This window comes from Ischnura elegans, chromosome 1 (assembly GCF_921293095.1).
Source record: "Ischnura elegans chromosome 1, ioIscEleg1.1, whole genome shotgun sequence".
NCBI lineage: Eukaryota > Metazoa > Arthropoda > Insecta > Odonata > Coenagrionidae > Ischnura > Ischnura elegans.
Genome location: NC_060246.1, coordinates 110,831,265 through 110,851,022, shown reverse-complemented (window position 1 = coordinate 110,851,022; position 19,758 = coordinate 110,831,265). Strand labels below are relative to the sequence as shown.

At 38.0% G+C, this 19,758-nt stretch overlaps 1 protein-coding gene across 1 annotated transcript; it reads right to left on the bottom strand.

The window, feature by feature from the left end:
• Nucleotides 1–5,488: 5,488 nt before the first annotated feature.
• On the bottom strand, nt 5,489–19,475 carry LOC124167920 (lysosomal Pro-X carboxypeptidase). Its single transcript, XM_046545987.1, has 9 exons — nt 18,940–19,475; nt 18,646–18,789; nt 18,464–18,565; nt 18,114–18,322; nt 16,857–17,014; nt 15,159–15,331; nt 12,955–13,137; nt 7,621–7,811; nt 5,489–6,964 (listed from the first exon to the last, which is right to left on the bottom strand). Exons 1-9 carry the CDS (start codon nt 19,015–19,017, stop codon nt 6,754–6,756), a joined length of 1,449 nt encoding a protein of 482 aa, XP_046401943.1. The 5' UTR covers nt 19,018–19,475; the 3' UTR covers nt 5,489–6,753.
• Nucleotides 19,476–19,758: the final 283 nt, after the last annotated feature.

The window sequence follows — 19,758 nt, the reverse complement described above, 5'->3', positions numbered from 1 at the left end:
CTTTCTACTCCCTCTTATGGGACATTGCATTCATGAAAGCAGTTATTTAAAATTTTGGATTCAGATTCAATTTCTTCAACGAATTTGCATTCGAAGTATAAGGTGAAGGGCATTATCCTTGGATATTTGGATCCGTGATATACGATCTGACCATCCCTAGTAAGCATCTTAAGGTTAAGAATACAAGTGAATGCGAGTACTTATCTCCGAGGCAATACATATCATGTACATTTTGCTGAATAATGGCACATAAATTTTAAGTATGGAAATTGGAAATTTTGATAACTATGGAAAGTCCAGGCATATGTCTGAAACACCGTGCGACAGTATAAAAAAAATGCAGCAAAAAATTTTTCTTTATATCCAATGCTCAAAATAGGGCAGGATCTTACTGGGATGCATCTCTTACACACGTTAATATGGTATATCAACTCTACACACTACTCTGCTATGTCATAGTGATTTATTAAAGTTAAAAAGAAGAGCTTAGTGCTTTCACTTCTTCACAGTTCTTCTTTTTAATTTTAATAATGAATCGTTTTCACCAAGTTACGCCTCAAACAATCAATTTTATCATAGTGATTCGATGCAACTTAGCTATTCTGGATGATTCCAGACCCCATCACCACACTTACTATTTATGCAATATTTGATAAGCAAAATTAGAGACATATTTGCTAGTTAAGGCAAATGCAGATTTCATACCTCTGTGTAATAAGACCATTATGAAATAAAAGTGGCCAGTAAGGGTGGAATAGAGGGGCTTCATCCTTCACTGCTGGATATAACAAGCAACCAATTTACCAGATTTATAGTGTTTGTTACACCAAACTTCTACACTATGTAGGAGAACAATACTGAAAATATGAAAATCACACTAAGTTGAACAAGCATGCAAAAGTAAATACAGTAGAACCTCGGTTATACGACCCTCAGTTATACGATGCCCTCACTTAAACGCCCATTTTTTTGGTCCGGTGAATAACCCCATATGAACCCATGTATTTCCAACCTCAGTTATGAAACTTTTCACTTATACGACGAACTCGGTTACGAAACGCATTTTTCCAGGCCAATGAGATAAAATACCTAACTTATCCGAATTTTCCGATAACTGCTCAACGAGAAAATTGCGGTACGCGCGCCGATTTTAGTCACAGGAGCGGGGGTAGAACGTGCTCATTACATAGATATGTCAATGAAGAATAATAAGTTTTAATAATGAGCGAGGCTGTTTATTAGATACTAGTTTTAACTGCAGTAGATGATCGTTAATCCGGAATATCTATCTCTAACGGAAGATTGTCAAGAATTTTCCAAGGTTATGTTTTACGTCGCCCCAGCGAAATAACACCAGAATGAGCCGTTAAAAATCCTCGCATACCAAAATTTTGGCTTCCAAGGTCATCCAAAAAAGATTATCGTATTTGCAGAATGGGCGTAAGTCGATGGCGATTCAACACGATGGTGAAAACAGCGTGCGTGGTCTCATTCCGCGGGGCTAATCCCTCATCCGCGGGACGAATTGAGCCGGGGAAAGTTGCTTACGCGGCGTGCAAATCAAAACTGACCCAACTTGTATCTGTGGGTTAAAATGAAAGTTTGCTAGTTTGACCTTGAGTGGCTATTAGCTTGAGTCTGCCTGGTGGCAAGCGTTTATTTTTTAACTGAACGAGAGTTAGTACGAATGCCCTCGGAGAATAACTCGCGTGGGCTGAAATCGAAAAAAGCTGGCCAAAATTCACTGTAGCCTTAAGTATTGCTAAATGAATGAAATTTTTTGCGAATTGGGTATTGTATAGACACAATGAATCTTATTTACGATGATTTAGTCCATAACAGTGTTTATGAGGGCAATAAAATTTTAAAAATTGGGGAAAGTTACGCGGGAACCATAGTTACCAGGGGCAAGTCGAAATTATGATTTGGGAATATCAAGGGAAATTCAGAATTTCTTCCATATGCAACTATGTTTAAGCTACCTAGTAGGTTCTCATAAGGTATATGATGATTGAAAATTGTTATCGAGTCTTTTAAACCTGAAATTTTGGTCATTGAAGAGTAATAATAAAAATGAATACCATTGACAAATATTTTTATTGCAAATTTCTCAAAACAAGGGTGTGCCACATTAAATTCTATTCTGAGTTAGAGGATAAAGACTCCTCATATTTTCAAATATTTTCGCTCTTCACCAGAAGATTTTTCACCTCCTCTGGTAAATTTTTTACTTTACGGGGAACCCCCGCAGAACAAGAAGTGGAAGGATCTGACGTAATCAGAAGCCTATGGAATGGGTCATAGTTTGTGGCAATTGTAGAAATTTTCATGGTGTGTTTTTCGCGAATTCCATGGAAGTTGCTACACTTAATTCCTCCAGTGAAGTAGGACTTCTCAGTTTTATTTTTTTCTACATTTAGACCTCTCACTTGCACTGTCGAAATGCAGTGACGGTATTCCATGAGGAGTGCTCTCAGTTAAGCCTAAAACAATGGCAAATTACTACGAAATAATTACAATTCATGGACTATGGCAACAACGAATGAAATGCTTGCGCAGTTGTATATGCGTGTAGTACATATTATCATTTATCCGTAAACTTTGGCATACACCCGAAGGATACGAAAATAGGAGATATTTTAGCACAGCGTCAGGAAGTGTCATTGACTGTTTTAACCATATATGATTCAACTTCAGAAATCTACTATTAACTCTGGTGCACGTATCTTACTTTCGAAAATTGATGAAAAAACACTTTGAATGAAGCCCGCAAGCAAAGTTTTTAATTTCTCATCTCCTCCCAAAAAAAGCTTTAGTGTAAAAACTCCAGTAGGTACTAACGATTTCTTCTGCTTGATGGTCCCCCTTCTATTTGCCAATATAACACTATGTAAATCTTGGCGAGCCACTAATGCTGTATCCATAACTGGGCAAATTAACTGTGAACGTCCTTCGGCACAAACTTCAGCAAGGAATACTGAAGGGAGACTGATACTGAGAACTCGGCTAGAAATGAGCTTGCCAATTGCATAGACGGCATATTTTGCGAAAACCCAATTTGTAGAGTGGAAACACTTGCACATGTTCATGGTAAAAGAACAAATCTGGGTGCATGGGGTAGCCGCCGAGGACCAAGGGCTTGGAGAGCGCGCGAACCGTTAGGTATTTATCAACCGCACACGGCTCCCGCGGAAAGACCCAGGGGTATAACCGTCAGAAGAGGGCACAAACCATTAATAACAGCAAGTAACAAATAGTTGAGTACAATGCACTAACAATTAAGGGAAAATCCAGTCTCTCAAACGGACTACGACGCATGTCATCTAAGTTCCCGAGTGCCTACGTCGTGTATTGCGGGTCATGGGGCGCGACAACCGCCCGACATCATTTTCCTTTACCACGAAAAAATCGGAGGGGAGCAAGTTGGAGCAAGATTTTTCTTTTCCGTCTAATAATATAGACTTCAGTCTAACTCTTGGTGTAAATATCTTAGGTGCGGCAAGCGGCGGTAACTACTTTTATTAAATTAGGTAAAACATTAGCGAAAAACAGTGATATTTTTAGCAATTCATAAAGTTAATAAATATCGATTGACTAAAACAAAAGTTCACTCTTAATGAACTAAAAGAATGGTTCTATCAATACATATGCTCAAAAATTCCGAATTATGAATTATATTCCATTGCATGGGGAACAAACGTTAAACTTTTACGTATAAATCGCGCACTCACAATTTCACAGATTTTTATTGATTTTTGGCAGGCTATAAAAATTAAACAAAAAATTTTGACAAAAAATTAAATTTAGTTTTAGATGCCCAGGACCTTCTAAAATGATAATATACCATTGCTGGTTCGAAATTAAAAAGTCGATATTATGATTTTTGGCCAGCTTTTTTCGATTTCAGCCCACTGTGCGTCGTCAGTAGTAACGGAATCATTTAAGTCAAATTCAACGCGCGAAAAAGAAGGCAGTTCCTTTCGACTCAGGAATGACTTATAACCATTATATCGAAGTACAAAAAGTGTCCGCTGTTGTTATCAGATATGGGGAAGCAAAATATTTCGTGAAGATTAGTCACACGGCTTGTGAGATGAAATTCCCGGCGCTGAATTCCCGGAAGAATGCCGACAAAGAAGCTGTACCCGGTAGATTCAATCTACTATTGTTAAAATTTCATGGGAAAATTCTTTTTTAGTGCGTAAACATTATTGTGAGGAGAGTTTTTTTCCGGGCTCATAATCCATTTTTGTTCATTCATCACTGACAGCAGTTGCGCGATTATTTCAAATGCTCAATTAAAAGAAGTGATCTAAGCACCGGAAAAGTCTTAGTCACGAAATATCCCGGGTACCGGAGGCGTAACTAGGAATATGCTTTGGGGGTGAAGGTAGTACCTGGGGGGGGGGGGGGGGCGGCTTCACCCCCCAGAGGCAACGGGGTATCCCATGAAATTAAAAGAAAGGCATGCCTGTAAAAACGTTTTGCATCATTTTGGAACCTAAAATTTAGCTTTAAGTAGATGCAGTTGCTGTTTATCAAAGCTAGACTTTTATTTCATTTTTTTTAATTTCTCTGAGGCTTTGGAGAGGGATCTATCCCCTCATCCCCCAACCATATTTACGCCTCTACCGTGTGCTTCATATTATCTATGGCATGGTATTTAGAGGGAGGAAACCGACAGCTGGGGTCATTTTCGCCACGAGGTAAGGGAGGGAGTACATAAACCCTGTGTTGGAATTAGCCAGGTTGTAACAATAGGCTTAACCAGGGCTTAACTGACCATCTGCCAGACAGTGTGCTGCACTGGAAGTTCCGTCGACACTACTCTCAAGCAGGGATACAGTCATCTCTGAAAGCTTTCTGCCTCTGCCAGGATATTTACCCGGGTCCATAGGGTGTGAAGCCTTCGTGATGCATTAGTGAAATTTTGCTCCCTAATTACGGGGTTATTTTGGATGACTTTCCTCACGTATTTCATTTCTTCAATCTCCAATCTCGGGTTTGCCTGTAGGTGGTAAAATGAATTTCCTGAAAACTGCTGTTAATGAGACAACTTTTTTTCAAAAATTGGTTTCTCTGAACATTTAGTGTCATCATTCCGAAATCTCTCGAGTTTGAAAGCCTTGCAGCTTAGTACCAGAAATGCTAGACGTTCAATCGTGGGTAATGTTGTTCAGGAATGCAAAATTATGTTTCTCTTAAAGTAACACATCATCAGTGGTGTTGCTTGTGAGAAAATAAAATTATTAGGCTTCAATTTCTTGCCTCCAAATGAGTAATTGCATCCTGAAAACAAACCTGCCCTTTTAAAAAGGATTTCATGCTAAAAACCTCACCTATGAAACTTCCTCACTTATGAAACTTTTTTTGGTTTTCCGCTGAAAGTTTCATAAGTGAGGTTCTACTGTACATATATTGAAGAAACAAAAACTAATTCCTAAGTTCCTAGTAACCTTGGTAATATGTACAAATCATACTACACTTGTACTGGATAATTACTGAACTGTGAGTCTTTATTACTTCAAAAGTCATAAAAATGGGACTTACAAGCTCACAACTTAGACCCACATTAAATCCAAAAATACCTTGAGTAACAACAATATCTGGTATTATCATGTCTAAAAATAAACAGGGTCCCATATTTTTAAACAACACTAAGTATTCCATTAGTGTGAAATCTTTTGATCACCCCGCACAATAAAAGAACCCCAGCAACTTTAATGTCCCTTACTAAAATAATTCACAGCCACAGTATGTTAAGAGCATGAAAATTGCCCCCCAGATCAACATTATAAAATAACCACTCATACCAAATTTGCTGGTAGTTTTTGGTCTTAGTATAGTCTCCTTAGTATTTACAGGAATATACACAAAAAATTACATGTCTCAAATGTTGCTAGATCTTCGATTTTAATTCTTTATAACCAATGCATGAAACCAGTATATAAAAATATGAAGTGTTATGTTGTGATGAAATAAAACAGCAAGCGTGCATATTGGAGACCTGATGCGCGAGCGAAATACTTACAACTACAGGTACAATGGGTTAAAAATGTTTCCCACCAAATCAAGCAGTACCACATATGCTGGAGGGTGATTATTGATTTCCTCTTTCACTGTTTGTTATTCCAAGGCTACAGATGGATCGAATTTCTAAAACCGTGATGCTGTATGCTTATAACTAAGATTCCTGGAGTCCATTGCTTCGGGAAAAGCAAGTATGTAAAAATAAAATTTAAAAACATGCATGAAAAGGTTTGTTCTCATTACCCTGAATTTTTAGTGAAAATAAACTTGTCTACCCTGCAATGTAACAACATTATAAAAAAAACCAATATTAGAGTGGACAGGTGTGAATGAAATTTATGCAGAGACAAATTGCATCATTTTTTACGAATATTGGTAAGTTGATTTACAATGTTTGTCGGTATCTAACATATAACATCCATACTTGTGGCATGGTAAAATTGTGTTAAATTTCCATTGTCATAATGAGTCCTAGAGTTAATATACCACAAGAGATGAAGATGAAATAACGACGATGACAACTGTGGCACCACTCCATTTGTTGGGAAACTTTTTTGACGCATAGGACATATTTTAACTAAACCAATCCTGCATGGCCATCAATAAGTCAAACAAGAGATGTCTTGATCAGTCTACCGACCCACCCCCACGACTCAAAATTAAATTAGTACTTATGCTTTCCAGAAATAGATAAATGGCAATGATAAAGGTGAGACAAATGAATTAAAATGAATCTGGCCTCACATTTCTTATCCATTTCTGAATGACTTTACCATACAACCTACGAGTTTCTATAACTGTCATAGGATCCATTGGGTTGGATCCTCTCAAATCAAGGTGGTGGGCCCCTTCTGGAATCGTAATTGATATCACTCTTGATCCTTTGGGAGCCTGGAGAACTCCACCTGAAGACCATGGATCTAATAAACCATTACTGAAAAGATAAGAAAAAGTGCACAACTTGCTTTCAGGAACAAAACCATGATAATAACACTATAAACAGATCATCTATCAGCTGAGAAAAGCAAAAAAATAACACAATTATTCCATGAACTTTATGAGATTATGGCTATGAGCTTATATATGTATAACGATGATCTTGTTGTGCATGAACATGCAAATTCATAATCTTGGCAGAAAGGTACTTCAACAGTTAAAAAGAATACAGAGAGATCATTAAAATAAAATTCAAGGAGATTTAATCAGTTGAATTGTAAATGAAAAGAAACAATGATTAAAGAGTGACAAATAGGTGTATGCCACATGGCATATCGGATTTTGCCCCAACTTTTCGTGGCTGACTGCTGGTCACTTCTTAGTGGGAAAAGGACCATTCCTTAGAGGAAGTGGCCAGCAGTTAGTCACAAAAAATGTTGGGGCAAAATCCGATATATCATGTGGCATAAACATGTACGTCACCCTTTAACCATCATGAACCGCAAAAGCTTTAAACAAGAAAAGAAACAAGTTCATCAGAAATCACAGGTTGGGGTATAATTAAGAAAAAAATGAGAGATGATTATTTAATATTAAAAACTTGCCATTAGTATACAACTTAGAAGTATTATCAGTGACATTATTATATAATACCTGAAGATAATATTTGAGGCAGCACTAACACCCCTGTAGCCACCATAGAGTAGTTCAGCGAGATGGGGCTGCGGCTCCACGCCCCAAGTGGCCTTGCATCGAGCAGTCTCTTTCTTGATGTCCCACTTTTTAGGCTCAAACATATCTCCATTACCATCTGAACACATGGGCATTACCATTTCTGTGCAAGACTATTTTCAAAAAGAGAAACCGCTATGAGTATTAAAAATATAAATCAAAAACAATAAATATGTATCACCATATTGACTAGCTTGAATCACCTTACTTCTTTAACAGAAAAAGGGCTGCAAGCAGTTTTTCAAAAATAAGTAACATCCCACACTGAAATTGTGGGTATTGCGTATTTTGTATTTTATGTAAGTTCTTGCCCTCGGTGTCAGTAAGCAAATAATTGCACACAAATATTGAAAGTCTCCACCCAAAGTTTATTTCCATTTAAAATCCTACAAAATCAATTCAATTAAAAAATATCAAGTAATGGATTTGTGTGTATAAAATAGCAAAAATTTAAGATGTTACCCATATCTTGTGAAGGAAGAGAGCCACTGGTGATGGCATGGGTGGATAGCAAGGGGCTTCAGTAACATGGGCCATATGGCAAGCACTTAGACTCCAACTGATGGCTACATAGTCACTATACAGTAACCAGCAGACAATAACTGATCGATGAGAGACTGGTGAAACACTCTGACTGACTGACAGACCACTGAAAAGTCCCATAGCATCTCCAGCATGCCATTATTAGGATAGGTAAAACTAGGATGTTTCCGACAGAGAGGAAGGGGAAGAGGGAGGTTGGCCGTTCTCAAAATTGAAAGATACAGTTCCCAAGGTATAGTCTGACATAGCTGGCCTATCCTGAGATGCCATGCAACAACACATTTATGCAATTAGGGAAATGAAATTCTTCGATTTCTGGGTCATTACATAAGCGAGCAAATAAACACAGGAGCATTTAAGAGTTCTGTTCTTGGTGGCATTGTAATATTCTTACCCAGATGAAAGAGCATTCAATATCTATCCACTTATACAGACTGAAATGAGTTTCCTTAGTATGCGATGCTCCGAAGGTACGGGTAAATAAGAGCGATGGACGGATCCAGGACTTTTTCGGACCCGGATCTGATCCTTGATATTCGGAGTCGGATCTTCATATATTTTTAGATCCTAAGTCATTTTCAATAGTCTGCTATAAAACGAAATAATTATTAAAGTTCCTTCTGGGTATAAACTATCAAAGGAATGCTATTTAGATTTACATACGCATTTTAATATTTCTACTGATTAAAAATCATTTTCATAAGCTTTCAAATTATTTAAAAAAATTATAAAATCTTTACATGCTCAGGATGTGAACTGTTATACTTGCGTTTGGAAATGAAAATAGGTTTCAATCTTCGGATAAACCATTGACTGAATTTTGATATTCCTCACATAAGTTTCCCCCGAATTTTCTTTCTCACTTTTTCATTTTCTTTTTTTTTCATCATGAAATTCACTTTCTCATAGCGCACTGACGTGTTTTACCTGCAAATGCTTCAGTTACGGTGAGGTGGATTTTGAACTTCTTTGCAATAGTTTCACATCACAGTGCACGCACATGGTTCTCTTAATGTCAATAAAAATGCCGAAAACTATCAAGACATCTTCGGGTCCAGTAAGTTATTCAACTAGCATTTGTTCTCTAGAAACAGAATTGAAGCAAGTAAGATGAAAAAGGTCAGTTGGTGAGATAGGGTATGGATGAAACACGCTTCCATTGTTCTTGCGTAACTTGATATTTTCCTTCGAAGATAATGATTTATGGACTGTTTTTTCTCAAAAAGCAAAAAAACAAAAAAAAAAAAAATCAGAGGCATGGGGTGATGGAGGGCCAAGGGTGTTTTTTTTTTAAATCTGCGATGTAGTCACTTTTGACATGGTTGTTATCCAGCCATTATGAAGGGATATGACACTTTCATGCTTTAAATTAGTATAACCCACCTTCCGAAAATTTGAAGTTCTTGATTCTCAATCTATCACTGAAATACTCTGCTTTAGCCTTAAGCATAGCCCCTTTTTCAGTAGTTCCCATAGATGGAAGTGGGCAAAACCACCTGAACATAGCTCCTTCTAACTCTTCATGATCTGCATTGCTCGGGCACCTTTGTTTTTTTTTTTAAATTGTAAAGAGTGAATAGGAAGATAAATTAATTACGCCACTCTCATATTACTCTATTATTTTCATTTTCTTGCTTGAATGTGTTAAGCATTTTTTGGCCATGGTGTCCACCTTAAAATGCTCTCTATTCACGCAACTCACGGATGTGCGGGTATGCTGCCAACTGATTTCTGCCACCCGAGGAACAAAAGAACATCCAGCATTCGCAAATGTTAATGCCACAATTTTTTCACCAAAATGAACTACAGTGAAACCTCGATATAACGACACCCCACGGTGCACTAATAAACACTCGTTATAGCGAATTGTCGCTTTACCGGAGGTGGAGCAAATAATAGCCAATATACCTGTTGCGAACAGATATACAGGAACAGGAGTGGTGCGGCGACAGATAAATTTATATCCGATAAACGTAAGTATAAATCCAGACGAAAGGCTATGTTTCTTGCATCACTAAATTTCCTTACTCAAACAACGACTAACTATTCAAACAAATTAAAAGCGCCGCACTGAATAAAAATCTTGCAAAACATTGTACAACCGACGAAGCCATTTTTCTATGCACTTAATTAGTTCATTTACGTGATCATTCTATTACTTTGGTATTTTCCACTGAAAATTCAAAAATGAACTAATAAAACAGTATCGCGGTTATTAAATGCCTCAAATGTTTCCATTGGTGTATGCTTATTGTTTCTGTACGTTAAGCGGCAGTGAAGTAAAATAACGCATTACATTTGTTTCTACAGGCGAAAACGGTGGAAGGTTATATAACGTTCCCGCCTTGGAAGACTTTTTCTATCAGATAATGTAATATCTTCATCATCCATGGTAAAAAATTTGCTAAGTTTGAAAAATGATGTGATTAAAATTGCCGTTGTTGAAAAAAGTTTCTTTTTGACTTTTACGCTCGCGACGTATTTGAAATAATACGCTGAGTTTACCACGGCACTGCAAAAGAGAGTTAGTTGTTCTGTGAGTTCTTCCAGCGGCCACCAGGGGATGCGCGGCTATCCACGTGACAAAAGAGAGCGCCAGTACGACTCCGACCACTGACGCGAATAGTTCACCCTTGTAAATCCGCAGCGGAGAATAAATACGTCCATCCGGACAATTCACGCTGAGTATCATTGCTTCGTACATCCTACATCATCACTAAGGCGCACTATACCTACCTTTAGAGGCATCATTGCAAGAAATACCTCATACTGCAAGGGTTTTGTCGGGGAGTTGTAAGTAACAAAGCTCAGTTTCGTGTATGTTATATGACGCGGGGAATACTTCTGAAGATACTTATGATCGGAGTCCTTTCTTCCACGACTTCGGGTTTACACCACAGGCATCACCAGCAATAATGAGGGGAGATAACGCTTTGGTACTTTGCATTAGTATAATCAACCTTCCGCACTCTTAAAATTCTCGATTCGCAATCTATCCCTGAAATACTCCGCTTTAGGCTTAGGCGTAGCCTCTTTCTCAGAAGTTCCCGCAGATTTGAGTGGACAAAACCACCCGAACAAAGCTCCTTATAACTCTTCATCGTCTGCATTCCTTGGGCGCTTTTGTTTGTTTTTAATTTTGCAGAGCGAATAGGAAGATAAATTAATTTCGAAACTCTCATATTACTCCTTTATTTTTATTTTCTCGCTTAGACATGTTTGGTGTTTTTTTGGCCATGGTGACTGCCATGGCCACGGACGTGCGGGTATGCTGCAGACTGCTTTCTGCTGCCCGAGGAACAATAGAAGATGAAGCATTCGCGAATGCTAATGCCACAATATTTTCACCAAAATTAACTACTTATTTATCGAACGACAGTTTACCACATAAATTTGAGAATGAGCACTCCATTAACTTCATTTCTAACAGATCGCTAGCAATTTCAGAGGTTAAGTAGTCTTGATGAAAGTCTTCCGGCGGTGAAACCCTCGCTATGGCGAGAGCCAACACCAAAAGGGTCTCGTAAAAACGAATTTCTTAACACGCTTATTATAGGGTCAATTGATGGTGCATCTTCTATCTCTCGTTATAGCGGGGGTGTCGCTATAGCCCGTACTCGCTTTAACGAGGTTCCACTGTACTTCTATACTGAACGACAGTTTACTACATGAATTTGAGACTGAGAACTCAATGTTAACTTCATTTGAAACAGATCACCAGTAATTACAGAGAATAGGGACTCTTGGTGAAGGTTTTCTGGCGATGGAAACTCTCACTATGGCGAATGCCAACACCAAAAGGGCCTTGTAAAAACGAATTATTTTACATGCTAATTATAGGGTCAATTGACGGTGCCTCGGCTATCTCTCGTAATGGCGGGGGTCTCACAATAGCCCGTACTTGCATTAACAAGGCTCCACTGTATTAAAGTTGGTGCTGGTACACCCTCAAACATTGGTACTTTGTTAAAACCACATGAAATTCATACATATTTTATTTTAAAAATTTGTCGGAAATAACAAAGAATTGACCACGGAAAATTACCATATAATGTCTCATCTTCCTAGGCCACCATGCCTATTGAGAAATTTATTTGTGGGTGCCCGAAGTCTTCACCTAGGATTTGGACCCACGGACAAGCACTCTACATATGTACTAGGCTACCATGCCCATTCAATGCCACTAACTAAATTATAAAATTATTAATAAAAAATCTTGAAATGAAATTATTTAAGTAGTTATTTCCACTAGCAGAGAAGAATGTTTTCTGAAGATGAATAGAAAAATGAGGTAACTAAAATTTAATAACAAATATATGTTCTATGAGGATGGCATTGCTATTCTCTTGAGAAGATAACTCTCAGCATTGAGGTGGTTGAGCTTTATCAGTTGAGTGAAAGTACACTACACCACGTGAACTGCTCATCTGCTAAAATCTTAAATCACATCAAATATTAAGAACTCTTATTATTTAAAAAAATATTTCCATTGCAAACAGACTTTTGGAGGGATAAAAATGGCATCTGATAACTTGATACATATTTTCCCCAAGCATGATAAGTGTTACATGGCGAGGAAAGATATTTAATTCAATAAATAAGAAAACCTAATGCTTCAATAACAATTAGGAGCCTATCTGAATGCAAACGACTGATTATATTACCTTTACCTGATATTTCATATACAATTATAACAATATCCATAATGCTTACCTGATAATCCCAACCGTCATCTCCAAGTTGATCGGAGCTTTGCACTTTGACATTAAGGCAAGAGGAGTTTCCACTATAGTTGAATGCCACTTGAAAACCAGAGAAAATACTCATCAATAGAGCCTTATCCTGATCAAGTGAACTATTTTGGGCCTCTTTAGTCAAAATTTTCCGGCACATTTCCTAAAATAAATATCTTAATTAATGATAGCCTTCATGATAAAATGTAAAATCAGACACATAAATGACATTGCATACATACATACATATACAATAAAATGTAAAACTTATTTCAATCCAATAAACCATATGACAATTACTTCATGCAAGGTAAGCCAATTATGTATTTGAAAACTGATTAAAGTGCATAACTAACTATAAGGGATATAGGAATAAAAAATTAATCAGCTAAAAAAAGCTAATATTTGAACAGCTAATATGCCATACATACTTGGATCCTAATATGTACTTTTATGAATGCAGTCATATAAATGCTGTCTTCCTTGTACCCTTTATAATTTTTAAAAACTAAATTCCTTCCATAACAGTTCCCTCACCAGCCACACACTTATTTTACATAATTATTTCCTCTATAACCCAATACTATATTTACCCATAGAAGCTGCGCAACATATCCCAAGAAATGTCGGCGAATAGAAGGGGGTGCACGGCTTACACAAATTCTCCAAATTTTAATGTAAGCCACGTACCATTTTCCCTCATATTCTTTTCGTTTATTTCTCAAGAGTGTAGCATTGAAACTGGGAAACCTTTGCAGGAATTTCATTTCTAACATTATTTAACCGTACTAACAGGGATGGATTCAGGATTTTTTTCGGATCCGGATTAGGATCGGATCCTTGATTTTCGGAGTCGGATCTTTCGGATCGGATATTTTCGGATCCAAATGCATTTTCAAATTCCTGACGCTGAGATTTCTCTGATGATTGTTCAATCTCTTGGGAAGGGTCACACTATATGCCAGACGTATTTTGCCTTTTTTATTTTCCACGGCTGAAATTCTCCTACGTAACCTCTGCGAGAGCTTTTGAATAAAATGGTTCATGATTAGGACAAGAATCGCATGCGATGGCGCATTTGAAGATAGAATCGGAACTCTTTCCACCCTTACGGGGCTTTGCATTCGCTGAAGCTATTATTTAAAATTTCGGATCCAGATCCGATGTCTTCCGCGACTTTGGCTCCGATGTATCCGATGAAGGGCAATATCCGCAGATATTTGGATCCGAGGTATCCGATCCGACCATTCCTACTTATTAATCACAGTAACGTAAATCTATCAATTTAGCAACAAATAATGAGTTCCTATATTAGACTGCACTCAAAAAGCACTAGGAAGTTTATTTTCCTCGCGAGCTGGCCCAAAAATGGTGCGTGGGATACACAAGGGGGGGGGGGGGGGCTTACATGAGTAAATACGGTTTTTCAATTATTAAGTCACATTTTGTCCATGTAAGTTAGATTGATCATGAAAAAGAATATGTATTGAGAAATTCCAACTGACTGTGAAGCCTATCATGTAAGACCTTTTGTAACACAGAGGCCTCAAGGACACTGGAAGGAATATGTTATAACTTGCAATTGAAATGATCTTTCCCTTCTCCAGCTTGTGACTACATACTTCAAGAAAAAGCATTTCCAGCCAATATGGAGTCAGAAAATATAGAGGTAATCATGCTGACCAGTGAACTGCCTACCAAGAGAATGTAATGCCTAATACATACATTCAAATATGGCAAAGCTTTGAAGTTAGAAGTTAAAGGAGACTACAATGAATGCTCAGACTACATGAAAAGTAAAAATAGTAAAAGTAATAATAGTGAACAGTTAAAACACAATAAAAAATAACTAACATGAAGAGGCCAACCAGTAGCTTGCCATTTTCCTTAACATTTTGCACCATTCATTATATTACCCCCCTCACTCCACTTTCCTTTCTCTTCCTAACTTTTAAATCTTTTCCTATCATTCTCTCTTCCTTCCTGCCTCCAACTTGGTTAACAGAGGACCATTTACTGCTGTGGTGTAACTAGGAAACAATGAATAAGAGGCTAACAATGGGGAGGTCACGTGGCAATGCTGAGCTGACAGGACAATGCACCTTCTTAGTTGAGGAGTGAAAAAAAAAGAGACCACCAAAATCTAAGTGAGTATGCACATTGTGCATGCTGATATCCACTCACCTGAACTGGATAACCCGGTAGTGGAAGAATGAAGTTGGTAGGGTACGGATAATCAAGCATAGCCACATTTGTAATCATTCCAACCATCCAGTCTTTGAGAGCTGAGACATTTTCAGCATTTTTTAGAGGAGAACAAAGGCTCCAATTTGATGACAACCATTTAAGACCATCCGCTGAAAGGAATAGGAATCGATTAATATCCCTTCACAAACTTAATGAGCAACAGATGCATTATTACAGAAATAAGAGGTACTGATTATGCATCTTTATTTGGATGAGGTTGTGACATCGCTTCTAAGTGTGATGTGAAGGTGGGGGGGCAACTAACCTTCCTACCTCCATTATATGTAATATTTTTATGCCTGCATTCTTCTACTTCCTTCGTCCTTCTATTTTTCAATTCCTTGGACTCGTCCATGAGAACATCTGCTCATAGTGATGTTTAAAACATTTACTTATTTTAAATACTTTGTTTAGTAGGCAATATCATCTGTTTTCTCACAATAGTAATTTTTCATTCCCAATAATTTATCCCCAATTCCATTCACATCCCTCCCTTCCCTTACCACAGGTTCCAATTCACCAAAACTACAAGATTTTTCTTATTCTGGATAACTCAGATAATTGCAGTTCTCTCCATGGTTTTCTGAGTCGAAGTTATTTTCAAGATTTTAGCTGACCCGGAAATCATGGTGAGAACTGCAATCCAGCACTGCAGAAGACTCAAGCAGAAACTCAGACACCTAAATTCCTTGATCTGTTCGTACACCTCCTCAACTTCTTCCTTAATACTGCTGAAAATCACCATGTCCACTTGAACCACCAAAAAGTTGGTGGAGGGTGTCTAAACTTTCATAACCAAAATCCAATCAATTACCTGTCCAAAGCCTACTACTCTCTCGACCAGTTTCTCAATTAAAATCAAAGCTATGCCATTTTGAATTTCATCCCAAACACCATATATGTATTATGGAGAGCCCATCAATTCAGTGGTGCCCACTCTACTTCCATAAAAATTCACAAATGTCTCATATCTTATCTCCCTTTCGCCATTTTCAATCTTAGTCATCCTCATCATTGACACCCCTCTCATGGAAGCTTTCTCCTTCTCCAACTTCTTAGTCTTTTTCTCATCTTTCTTGGGTAATATTGAAAAGAACCAGAACAAGACCCCAGCAGTCCTTGCTACCTTGAAAAACACCAACCTTAATGGTCAAGTCCTATTGGATGAGCTTATGAGGCTCATATGATCTTCTTCATATTTTTAGGGAAGAGACAGTGGGTAGGGTATCACACATCCATTCAAAAGGTTCTTTAAGCATTACACCATCTTGTAGACCACTCATTATCTGGCTTCTACCTTACAACCTATGTAGTGTGAGTGTCCCGACCGGGAGTAATTGAGAATCATTCCCACCAGAGGAGCTCTACGGGTCATTGGAAAGGACATATCCTGGTACCACCAATTGACTATAGGATAAGATAAAGGACTCCTAATAAATAAATAAAAACTTATTCCCTAAAAATATGTATTTACATGCATGCCAATCAAAAGTAAATGTATGCATAAGGGAGAAAATTTATTTGAAATATTAGGATATAAAAAAACAATGTAAATATCCTTAAGACAATTTAGCATTTATAATTTGTAAATGTTTATTCAACTATGATGGACATAGAAATAAGAAATAAAATTACCTGTTGCAGAGACTCTATCAATGGCACTCCATGATGCCTTAATTCTATCTGAACAGTTGTGAGAAGCTGCTTTGAAGTCCGAAGAAACAATTCTTGAAAAAGCCTCACATGGTACCATTCCAGTAAATTGCAGAACAGGTGCAGATGCTGCAATAGCTCTGCAAGTTCAAGATAATATGTATGAGTCTGGAATACTGAGATAAATACGTAATTAAAAGAATTGAAAAAGAAATTTATCAAGAATTGGCAATCTGCCGATTGTGCTTTTATGAATATGTAACAACCACAGAGTTCAATTTCTTTTACCGTATTTGAACAAAATTTCAGCAATATTTCTCATTGCTAATGAAGAATATTATCAGTAATAATGCATTGACAATGGAAGTTATTTTACCCTGTTAATGTGGAGATGGATAATAATGTGAACAAACTTGGACAGATACTAGAAGCAGAATCAGGGGCTGGGGTAAAAACTTAAGAGAAAATTGAAAACAAGGTGATCTTTAAGGAGGCTCTCCAATAAAAGCTTCTATCTCACCAGCTTAAAGAACAGCATTTAACAATAATTGATGAATGTAAAATTTAAATACCAGGAAACCCAAAAAAAAGATGAACGAGGGCTATTTTTTTTTAACTTCCGACTGCTCATCAAAAACACCATACAAGCGACAGGTGGGTACTGCACAGATAGAGCAACTGCGTGCCCTCCGCACCACACGGTCAAGTCATTTCTGGCTGTAAGCTTTAAGGCTAGTAGCAATCTCAATGACTACACTGCCTCAATAGATTCTCCCGCCAAGTGTGCACAGCGGAGCGACAGCCAGAAAACTTGCCGAATAGCTTCAGCATTGACATGTCTCGACCTTTATGCCACGATAAAAGTGATTTTTAAAATTGTACAGTGGCTAGTTATGAGACGGATAAAATATGGCAGTCATGAAATAAAGCAAAAATCGCAATGATGGGTGCACCAATAATCACAAGGCAAACCAAGAAAATTCAGGCGATCGTTTCAACAATCGAATAGGTTATGCTACCGTGTTTTGGATCAAAAGGGTGCATTGCTCGTAGATGTCATGCAGCTGGCGACAATGTTAATGCAGCTGCTCAGTGTGAAACATTGCACCCATTTCCTTTCAAAACAAAATAAGAGACATGCTGAATTCTAGAAGTGTTCTGATCCAAGACAACACCCGTTATCTCACTGCTGATCCAGCCCAATCAATGACTTTGACAACCCTTCAGGGAAGAACTTACCCATCAACCACGTATGGATACTTCATGCGAAACCAAGCAGCAAGCATGCCCCCGTAAGATCCACCGAATGCAATCACTGGGTATCGAGCACCGCTCCTCTTGCTCGAGGTACCAACTTCTTCTGTCCTATTTTGCTGCAGATGCATAAGGAGATCAGCATAGTCTGCTAGTGCTTGAGACGAAGAGAGATAACCCATGTTTTTCAAATCCTAGAGAAACAGGCAATTTCGTGAGTACCTTAGTTAGCTTCAAAAATGTTAACACTGAACCAGAACAAAAGGAGAAAAATGGGTAACAAAGGATGAACATGCTTCCAAACAATTAATCATTTACAAAACCTTGGTTCTCACCGAATAGGTGTTATTTCCGAAGGGCAATGACTTCCCATAATAACGGTGTTCGGCAAAAACAAGCAATGCCTTAAACTTTGGGGCTATTTCCCACATAAAACCCTGAAAGGAAAATGAAATATTACATCACCAAGTCTTCAGGTTTCAACCATCTAATAAAATGTAGTGACCACTGAAACTACCGTATTTTCAGCAAACATTTCAATATCTCCCTCATTCCCAGTGTAGAAGAAAATTGGTCCATCATTGGATTTATCCCAGTAAGTATCATTAATCAAGTAGCGAAGCTTGAAGGTTTTATTTGTCCCAAAATTCAGGTGATCTAGCTGCAGAAAGTGAGACAAAGAAACAAATCACTGAGAGAAAATGAAATTTCACACTCAATAAGAAGAAAAATTGTCTTAGCTAAACACTATTATGTCACCATAAAATGATAAAATTAAAGGATGGAGGTAATACACGATAATAATTCTTACCGGTACTGTATACCACTTCGTATCATAGACATAACCGGCCACAGCAGAAACTACTAATGACAATATTATTAACCTCATCTTTCCTCAATTGCTTGACAGAGTGATTGTGTCACAAGTACGAAATTACGCAAACAACGCCAACATTGGATCTAAATGGCGATAATTATTTTACAGCACTGATAGTGAATTCAAACCATTAGACAGTCAATCTTGTTCGCCGAAATCATATGATATTTGCAAGCACTATGAAACCCAATCCACAGCATACGTTCCGTTAGAGTCACGCGGTGTTGACCAAGTTGCTCAATGCTTGTGACATCGAAGGATAGTCGAGTCACCGAGTGTATCTGGGAGAGCCAGACCGCCAGACACAACCAAAACAGATCAAAACAACACACAATAACGCGAAGTGAGCGCCGTATTGTACCAGCGAGAGGGTGGAACTGACACGAAGATAGCAGAAAGTTTAGCCAGGGCCGCCACCACAAACTATAGGATGGATGTATTCTCGCGTTAGTCGCGTCATGTGATTGGCAGGATGTGCTCCCTGTACCGGTGGCAATCCTTATGCCTCCCGTTTTGTTTCTCTACTGGGGAAAATATGAACTATGACAGCGCTTCCTTCAGCCACGACGGCGGTCCAATATGAACCATGAATTCCTCATGCAGGCTTCCGTGGTTTGTCGTTAGTGAAGATACAGGTCTTCCGGACTTAACTCAGCGTTTGCCGATTTCTTTGGACTACATGTAGTGTAGTTTCCCGCTATGCGGTCAACCACCCCATTACAGTCCTGCAAAACAAATGGTAGGGAGATATTT

Coding starts and splice junctions, on each gene's coding strand:
- LOC124167920 (XM_046545987.1), bottom strand. CDS start 19,017: ATGAGGTTAATAATATTGTCATTAGTAGTTTCTGCTGTGGCCGGTTAT. Junction 18,566..18,645: donor AAATGTTTGCTGAAAATACG/GTAGTTTCAGTG, acceptor TTTTCCTTTCAG/GGTTTTATGTGGGAAATAGC. Junction 15,332..16,856: donor TGATAGAGTCTCTGCAACAG/GTAATTTTATTT, acceptor TATTCCTTTCAG/CGGATGGTCTTAAATGGTTG.